Below are 9532 nucleotides of genomic sequence, written 5' to 3'. Positions count from 1 at the left end.
TCTTACACACATATGTATGACATACACACACACGTCTGACATTGTCCGCAAGAGGAAACATCAAAAGGCCTGAATGTTGAGTTCTTTAGTAAACACCTATAAGGCCCCCAAAGGGACATATCCTACACGTTAACTAACACTGGGTAGGTCCACATGGAGCATACAACTCTTTCTTCACACAAGAAATAAATTTAATTATTACATGAGTAATTCTTTTTTTTTTAAATCTCTTTTGGCTTCCAATAAAGTGTGAATTTCTCTTTCCTGCCTTTAATGTCATATTTTTAGGTTGGAGTCAAAAGGGAAGAAGAGATTCTCTAGTTTTAGGAAGAGTGCTGTAGGCTAAGGCCGGATTTTTCCTAGTTTGGAGAAAGTCACCCAGGCAGAAAGGGGTTACTTTTTTTTCTTTTTTTAAGTTTTAGTTATTTAAGTAATCTCTACACCTAATGTGGCGCTCAAACTCACAACCCTGAGATCAAGAGTCACATGATCTACCAACTGAGCCCGCCAGGCCCCCTCTGCAAGTAATTCTTTTTTTTTTTTTTTTTAATATTTTATTTATTGATTTGACAGAGAGAGATCACAAGTAGACAGAGAGGCAGGCAGAGAGAGAGAGAGAGAGGGAAGCAGGCTCCCCGCTGAGCAGAGAGCCCGATGCGGGACTCGATCCCAGGACCTTGAGATCATGACCTGAGCCGAAGGCAGCGGCTCAACCCACTGAGCCACCCAGGCGCCCCTCTGCAAGTAATTCTTAAGGTAAGTTATTCAAACAATAGAGAATTACATCAAATAAAACATAAACATTCCTTTTCTCCCCCACCCTTTCCCTTTTCTCTCTTGAGAATGACTTTTTTTTCTATGAATTTATACAGATAAATACACTTTTTACATAGATAAGAATAATTTTCACTTTCCCTTACTCTCAGAATCCTATCCACTCGATTCCTCCTTGCCCACAAATATTAAGCTGTGGCCTCCTCAATGAAAATTCTCTCTGTGGCTGCATCTAAATGTGCCCCCCGCCAACCACGTCAAACTTAATGTTCAACCTCCCCTAGGAGGGATCTTGGCTTTCTTCACCCCCATCTCACAGCATCCTTTAGTCATACCTGTGACTCTCCAGAGCCTTCATCATTGAAGAAATACCTAACAGTGGTGCCATCTGCATGACCAGAGAGAATTCCTTTCCCAGAGGAACTAAAAAAGTGAGTGTATAAAGGAAGAGGAAGAGAAGAAAGAGATTACTCCATCTCACCAAGAAATCCCGCTTCTGTGTCAAACATTACCCTACCTGGGCTCCCTGCTACCAGTCCTCCCCATCTTCCATATTATAGTCTCCCAGTCCCGACATCCCCATCGCTTCTTCCTACATCTCCAAGCTTGGGATACTGCTCTTCCTTACTCACTTTGTTGTCAGTGATACCACGTAAGAATCTGTCCCATAGATGGTAGATGATTTATTAGTTTTAGTGTTTGCTAAACGAACCTGAAAATGGGAAAATGGATACAAGTCTGGTTAGGTTCCTTTCAATCCCACCCAGATCCTAAGGAAAGAAAAATAACAAAAAACTGGTCTTCCGTTTTCTCCCCCAATATATAACTTGACCCTAAGGGAGACATTTAACCGTATTTCTCTCTCCAGAACCATTATCCCCACCCACAACCTCTCCTGTGTTTCTTTTCCTCCTTTCCCTTCCCTTCAGCCAGTCCAAAACAATGATGTGCTGCTCTGCTGGCCACGGCAGACAAGTGACAGTACTCTGGAAGGAGGAAATCATGAAAAGGATAACCCTGTCCATGTCGCTCAGCACATTTATAACAAACTGAACCCCCCGCCACATGCCACCACCCAGTCGCCTACAGCAGAGAAGAGGACACAGCCGGGGTCAAGGAGGAAAGCAAGGAGGATGGGCAGCCACGCAGCACCATCCTCCATCCTCTCAGTTGGAAAGATCAGATGGACAAATTAAAAATGCAACTTCCGGTTACATTTACAAGTAGCTATATTGAGATATGTTTGCTCATCCAAATCTCCCAGAGACAGGTCTGAACTATACCGTCTGGATAAATTTGTTACAGATGACTTTCTTGTCACCCCTGCCAAATAAAAGGAGGGAAAACATATTAAAAACACTTTCATAAAGAAAGTGCCACACGTGATGCTGGGGGAAGGGAAGAAAGACCAGATACGTTCCCTGCTCCCCCTAATGTTTCCTACCATTCCATAGGAGCCTTGAAAGGAGGCATAAAATGGAGCCTGAGTAGTTTTAGAACAGGAACAAAGATGCTGTGTCACCAAGGGCTCCCATCACAGGTCCTCATGCTGACCTTAGGCTGATTCCACCAGGGATGGGATCTCACAACACATGAGGCAGGCACAGATAGGGAAGCAGCAACAGACTCAGGAAGGCCTTTGCTCTCCACGTCCCAGCCTGGACCATCATCTTCTCTACTCCCCTTTCCCCAATGAGACATTTTTTCCTGCCTTCCCCTTCTTTTCCAGGTCACCCCCACCTCCCAGTCTCTATCCTCACCAATCTTCGCCAATCTTGTACACATAGATGATGTTGTCGGTCTGTCCTATTTTAGTGGAATCAGGAGAAAAAGCCATGCCCTTCACCATATAGCTCTTCCTGCCATACTAAGAGTTAAAAAAGGAAAAAAAAAGTCATGAGTACACACGGTAGAGAAAAGAGAAGAAAAGGTGTTTGTGTGACTGTGTTGAGCGTGAGGGATTTACCCTGAGAAAAGATGGGGCAGGCCATTTCCTAGGCAGATGGCTGGGGAAGTTAGGAAGTTTTCCAGATTCCTAAGACCCCATGAACAGGTTAAGGACACACAGAGTATTCTCTTCACCTTCATGTCAGCTGGTTTGGTGGAGAATTTATCTCTCCGCTCCCCATGTTCATCGTATAGCAACACCACCCGGTCCACTGTGCAGACGGCAAACTTGGCATTGTTCTGGGACCAAGCCATGCAGGTCACCTTTGCAGCTCCATCCTGCAGAGGCAGAGGGGGCAAAAATAAGCCCAGCTGTTCGTCTAGAGTCACAAAAGCATTTCTAGTTCCTTTAGCTCTAGTGTGACTTTGGTCATTTCTCCACATCACAGTCCTTAAAACAAAAGATGCATCCTGGTCTCCAAGGCTATAAAACACTTGCCCAGGAGAACAAGGTGCTTTAGAAACCCATAATGCAAATACACTTTGAGGTGACACGCAGAATCAACTGTACCGATGTGCCCCTGCAATGGCCTTGCTCCTTCATAGCTCAACTGAAATAAATTCAATTGGTCTGATAAGTTGTTTTTTTTTTTTTTTTAATAGGTTCTGGTCTTCAGCCATTCATTCAATATATACATTTTTTTCATTCAATATTATTTTTTAAAGGTTTTATTTATTTATTTGACAGAGAGACAGTGAGAGAGGGGACACAAGCAGGGGGAGCGGGAAAGGGAGAAGCAGGCTTCCCAGTGGGCAGGGAGCCCAATGTGGGTCTCAATCCCACGACCCTGGATCATGACCTGGCTGAAGACACTTCGTGACTTAGCTACACAGGCACTCCTCATTCAATATTTTTTGAATACCTTACTGAGAAAGGCATGTAGCCAGGGGTTGAGAGGAAGACAAAGAGCAAAATATGGTCCCTGCCCCCAGGCTAATAACAGGGTGCAAAACAGGAAAAATCCCATTAGAGAGTCATGTACAAAGCACGATGATAGTTTGGAGAAGGCTGAAATCATTTTATGTTTAAATTACCAACTTTAAGGTTTGAAGAATTGGATGTAGTTAACTGGGGGAAGTTATCTGAAGTAGAAGGAATGATAGGAGCAAAGGCAAATCTCATTAAGAGACAGTAATTTAATTTAGCTGAAACTATCTTGCAAATACAACAGATGAACTAAGGCAGGAAAAACAGGGAGGCCAGCACAAAAAGACTTTGAAATTCGGCCAAGGAGTTTGGGCTTATTTGGTAGGAAAAAGACAGTGAAAGTTCTGGAATGGGGAGTAAAACAATCAGAGTTGAGATTTAGGATGAAAATGCCACCAGCTTAGTGTTTTGTTGTTTTGTTTTGTTTTGTTTTTAAATCCCCCCCCCCACCAAACTACGCACTGCTCAGAACTTCAATTTTGAAGTGATCATCTCCCAGTCGATTATTCTCTTCCACATCTGTCCACCACCTGGTCCTCAATGGTTCTGCACTAAGGACTTCCCTCCTTGATATAAAACATTGAGCTTCTGCTCCAATTGTGTGATTAATTACTTGGGCTCCCCAGCTCTGGTTTGAAACTTTGTTACTTTTCACTCCTAACCCACCTACCTCCAAAGTCCCAGGTTTAAAAGGCCTTTTTTTTGTTTTCTCCCCTCCATCAAAATCCTCAGAGTCAGAAAATAGCCACACCACCACCTTTACCCCCCTCCACCGCTTGATTAAATTAGGTTTGAAGGGCTGAGGGTTCCTCGGTTTCCTTGCTCATCATTTTCCTTCATCATTTTGCCAATCCTGGGCGTTTGCCCTACCCTGCATCATGACACCTTATTTTGAAAGACTGAAGGGGATTTTCACTTCCAAGTATTCTATTAGGGTAAAGGAATTTTTAAATTACAATTTCGGGGGCAGTTTCCTGAGCAATAAGCACTTCTCTCTTTTGTTCTAATTTCCCTCTATTCTAATACCACATTCGCTGTGAAGCCTTCCTCATTCCTCACAGCACTGTCGTGAGGATTCAATGGGGGCAGGGAGTAGAATAATAAAAACTAACCTTTAACAAGATCTTACCATAGACTAGGCATTTTGATAAATGCTCAATATGCATTGTCCTTTTACTTCATAACGCTGAGACAGATATGATTATGCATATTTTACAGATGGGGAACCTGAGATTCAGAAAAGTTAAGTAATCTGCTCAAATTTACATACACAGTTCATAAGGGGGTGGAACCAAGATTTAAATCCACGTATGTTTGACTCCACAAGCCACAATCCTAACTCCTGAAATTATACTGTCTTGCTACATAGGAAACGTTCACTTATGGCAGATACAATCATTAGCTTTGTATGAATCTATCCTTTGAATTGTGAATGTTCTCTCTCGTCTATCAGTTTCTACAGGGCTTTTTGGTTCGCGAAGGCTTTTGTGCACGTGACTTTCTTTAACTCTTCCTCCAAACCCCCTCAGGTTGCTATTATTGTTACTCCCATTTTCCAAATGAAGCAGTTGGGTGGGCGCTCAGAGACTGTGTGCCGAGGGCTTCAAGTCAGCGGGATTGGACCGTTTATTGAAAGTGGAGCTGGCACTAGGACTTGAGAGCTGGTCTCCTAGCTCCAAAACCCAGCCTTTCTTTAGCATGGTGCCTCCCCCGGTGCCCAGCCTTTTCCGAATCTGAGATCTTCATCATCAGAACGAACGTGAGGTCTTCCGCACTCCGTCTTTGGGGCTTTTACCTAAAGCGCTTGTTTATCTGGGCGCAGACTTAGGTTCGCTGTTTCCCTGTGCGCCCAGCACCGGGCCTCCTACACAACTGCTGTCAAATGAAACGGAATGAAAGCTACCGAGGTTAGCGGTCCGTCTTGACTACTGCACACTACCGGCCGCGCAGAGATTCCGCATGCAATAGGCGCTCAACATCGTGAGATTTCAGTTCTCCCACTTCTCTGAGAACGTTAAGGCTGGCGAGGGAGGGAAGAGGCACGCAACTCCTCACCTGAGGGCTCAGCAGGGTCCTCAGGTGCTTCAACGGCATGACGAACACCTGTCTCTCGGATGCCAGCAGTGAGCGACAACTCCGGTCGTTACCTGGACAACCCCACACGCAGCCGCAGCGACGGCCGCTGACGCAGACGCGACTACAGCGCGACACACTTCGCAGGGGGTGTCACCACGTAGCTTCGCCCTGAAGCAAACAGAACGTGCGCAGGCGCAGTGAGGTCTGGGGCGGACCCGAGAGGACTCGAGTCCTCTCTTCAACCAATCCCGTCGTTGCTTGCAAACTCCAACTCAAGCCACGCCCACAAGCCCTCGGCAAACTCGAGTTCCTACGTAATCCCGGTCTTCCTCCCGCCAGGATTTTGAGTAAAGTGTGGCTGAACACTTCTTTTAAATCCTTACAACCCTGGAGGAAGGCAGGGCGGTTGCTTTCATATGTTTTGCAGAGGCCCGGATTGAACCCAAATAGGCTCCATGATTTGCACGGGGTATCACAAGGCTAATAATGTTAGCTAACTGAATACTCGGTATGCGTCTGCCAGGTACTGTGCAAAAGGTTGTAGATGCATTATTTCATTTAATCTCAAAGACAGCTTTTGAAGGGGATGGCATTATTAATTCCATTTCACATGCCAGGAGACTCGGGATTAGAGGGGTCCCTTAACAAACGAACAGTAAATGATGTAACTGGGATTCAGTCCAGAGCTGATGCATTTAAACAGCCTTTATATTCTGAACTTGTAGCTCCCTATATTTATGCCATGCTTCTATACCCCGTGCCACTTCTATCCCAAGAGATGAGGTGTCCAGAGTCCGAGATGTGAGTGTTTCTGCGCCAGTGGCCCGTGAAAGGTACTACTTCAGAACTGGGTAGCAGTGGATCAAAAACTGCTGCCCAGATCTGGATGCTTTTGTGGTTCAAGGCAGAGGGCAAATGAGAACTGGGCTTATCTGATAGGATGAAGTTAAGTCTTGTGATACCTGGGGTTGGAGCTTTGTGAAGTAGAAAGGATAATGACTTCTTGATCTGTTTGGATTGGGGTCCCTTTCAGAATTACTGGTCTACATTCTTGGAACATGCCAGAGAGACTGAGATGCAGAAAAGGAGCGTTCATACACCTCCTCTGGAAAGATCCGAAATTGAGAAGACCTATAATTCTCCAGAGAGTATAGCATATGATGTCCAGATTCTGGGTTCTGCAGCTTTCCCCCCACAGTGGTTGCAAACGTCAACAGGTATTTCTCTCACTGGCACTATCCCCTCACCCTTGGAATTTAGGAAACAGTAGAGGAAGGCCTCTGTTTTCACAGGAAGGAAGTAGCCCCAGAGCCCAAATTATAAGTCTTTTGACAGGGGAGTTCCAACCCCTCAGTTTTATTTCCATAATCCTCCTCTGGATATAGTGGCAGAGAGTGAATATAAACTCATTTACACTTTACAGTTATTATTGACTTTGACCGAATCAGCAGAGACAGAGGCAGACAGAAACAAAAGGAAAAGTGAGGGCGGGGAAGACTAGAAGTACAGGAGTGCACAGGATAGGAGCACATGGCATTGAAGGATCAATTAGTGGAGCTGCTCTTTCATTTGTCCCAAAACACCGTTCAGTCCTTTTCTGGAAATTAACTCGAGGTTGATGGAGGAGTCAGAGGACTAAATGGTGAAAAGCTTGGGTGTCAATGTGGGCAGTGAACTTAAAAAGGTTACCGGCCCCTCTCATGTGGTATAACCTTCGTTTCCACGGATGCAGGAGAATTTATATTCCCCCCCTTCTTTTCCTTCTCCTCCCTTCTCACTGAACAAAACAAAAGGAACTAGGGCTCTAGTTTTCTACACCCATTTCTGTCCTCTCCCCACCCATTCCAGGTTATAGAGTCAAAACAAACACCCGAAAACAGTGAGAGTGCTCCTGTCGAGTTGGTGGTGGCGTGAGAGGCCATTGTGGTCAGGGGAGAGACAGTGGGGAAGTGTCTTCAGCATACTATACAGTATCCCATACAGTCATCTCCAGTTTGTCCAAGAACGTTTATTGGAAAAATGTCCAAGGGGTGAGGTCACCAGCAGCTGGGGGGGCTACCAGGTGAGAGGGGGAGCCCCTGAGGCTCCGTGGAAGACATTGGAGTAGTGCAGTGCAGCATCTGCCCCCAGACCCAGACAATTCCTTTGAGTTGCTGGGGGAGGGGGAGTACCCAAAGAAATGCCCCTCTCTGAGACCCAGAGGCAAGATGTGGGGGCAGCTGGAGATGCCGAGAGTCCTGATGCAGGTGCAATGGGGGCCCCATCGGGGACCTAGTGGGATACAGTTGAACAAGTGTCTCTCCCCTGGACCTGGGGGATGGAAGGACATATCCCACCTGATAGCCATTCCCCAGGTCCAGGGGTACAGACCCTAAGAGACCTACCTTCTGGCCCTGCTCACAGTGGAAAGAGGATGGGTACCAGGCCTGAGATTGTGGGAGTGTCATTACCCTCTAGGAGATTATGGGATCCTTCAGTCTTGGGCAGATCACCAACTGAGGCTCTCCCTGACCCTATCCCCATCCCAGGGTGTTAGTGCATCTGTTTTCGAGTTCGGTTTCTTCACTCATACATCAATGGTGTTGATGGATGGTGACTTTTTCTGTTAAAAAAAAAAAAAAAAAAAGCTTGAGTCTCTCATGTCAGGAAGGTAAGAGCCTCCTCCATCCCAAATATCCATTTCCCCTCTCTTCCTGCCCCTCTTTGGCCTTCTCCCTTTCCCTGACTGCTTCTAGAAGCAAAATCACCCTTCCCTCCCTCACTGGCCCCACATCACATCACCTGTCTCGTCCCCACTGGCCTTCCCTGAGGACTCTGTTCCGGCCCCTTCCCCTTCTCCTTGGGGTTGTTGTTGGAGTCATTGTCCTTGATGATATCATACTGACGGCAGAAGAGCCCAATTACAGCTGAAACACAACAATACAATCTGCACCTTGATCTTGACCTCCCCACTCACAGCCTTGAAGGGCAGTGAGACAGCCACACGGTTTCTAGAAAATCTGAGAAGAAAACCCTTGAATTTCTGGTGCTCAAATACAAGCACCACCCTCTTAGCCTTCCTCTCCTCAAACTTCTGCTCACCCCCAACTAAGCATCTCCCCGCTGCATTTCCCTCCCTGCCTTTTCTCCTGAGCCTTCACCACCTCCCACCTTCACTGAGCCCCCCACTCCCCCAATCCTTGGTCCCCCGTGCAGCTGCTCACTCACCGGCCCACATGAGCAACACCACCACAATGATAACCACTTCCCCTGTCTGCAATGGTCGCTCTCCCTCCAGACCCTCCACTGTGATGTCACCTGAGAAGAAAGAGACTCCAGGTTATGGGGAGCGGCCACAGAGCTCTGCTATGCAAACCCGTAAGGATGGAGAGCCTGGGGCCAGGGTTGCCCCTGAGAGCCCCTCTCTAGGAAGCTGTTGGTGGACAGGTAGTAGAGACCAAAAAAGCAGGACCGTTGCGGGCAAGTATTCCTGCAGACGGCGGCGGCTGGGAACAGAGGGTGGGGAAAAGGAAGGTCAAAGGCCCTTCTCCCGGAAGATTCATTATCAGCCTGTTTATACCCAGTCCCCTGCCAACCCTTTCCCTTGTTTCTTGGCAGCATGATGAATTAAGTCATCCTTTTATTCGTCTAGGCTAGACTGTGGCTTGTTTGGGGGGAAGTAAACAAGAGGCTAAAGGGCAGGTACAAAGCCAGAGAATCCAAAGCTTTCGGGCGTGGAGGATGCTGAGCCCCTCACCTGGGCTGGAGCTGTTGGACGGTAGCCGGTCAGAGCCCTTGAGAGTTCGGAAGTGCACCCGAGGCCCGGGG

General features: G+C 46.8%; 2 protein-coding genes across 2 annotated transcripts; both read right to left on the bottom strand.

Moving 5' to 3' along the window:
• Nucleotides 1-2051: 2051 nt before the first annotated feature.
• On the bottom strand, nucleotides 2052-5781 carry LOC116863577 (intraflagellar transport protein 172 homolog). Its single transcript, XM_032850999.1, has 4 exons — nucleotides 5705-5781; nucleotides 2857-3000; nucleotides 2535-2641; nucleotides 2052-2097 (listed from the first exon to the last, which is right to left on the bottom strand). Exons 1-4 carry the CDS (start codon nucleotides 5741-5743, stop codon nucleotides 2052-2054), a joined length of 336 nt encoding a protein of 111 aa, XP_032706890.1. The 5' UTR covers nucleotides 5744-5781.
• A 1932-nt stretch (nucleotides 5782-7713) lies between these two features.
• Nucleotides 7714-9528, bottom strand: LOC116863578 (fibronectin type III domain-containing protein 4; the record flags this gene model as incomplete). The annotated part of the gene is made up of 4 exons (XM_032851000.1): nucleotides 7714-8327; nucleotides 8507-8631; nucleotides 8933-9022; nucleotides 9462-9528. Coding segments are annotated over 4 exons (318 nt in total), but the record flags the coding sequence as incomplete, so codon positions are not given.
• Nucleotides 9529-9532: the final 4 nt, after the last annotated feature.

Source organism: Lontra canadensis, unplaced genomic scaffold (assembly GCF_010015895.1).
Source record: "Lontra canadensis isolate GAN:19392208 unplaced genomic scaffold, GSC_riverotter_1.0 scaffold1688, whole genome shotgun sequence".
In the NCBI taxonomy this organism is placed as follows: Eukaryota; Metazoa; Chordata; class Mammalia; order Carnivora; family Mustelidae; genus Lontra; species Lontra canadensis.
The sequence above is the reverse complement of the archived record's forward strand: the minus strand, read 5'-3'. Positions and strand labels throughout refer to the sequence as shown.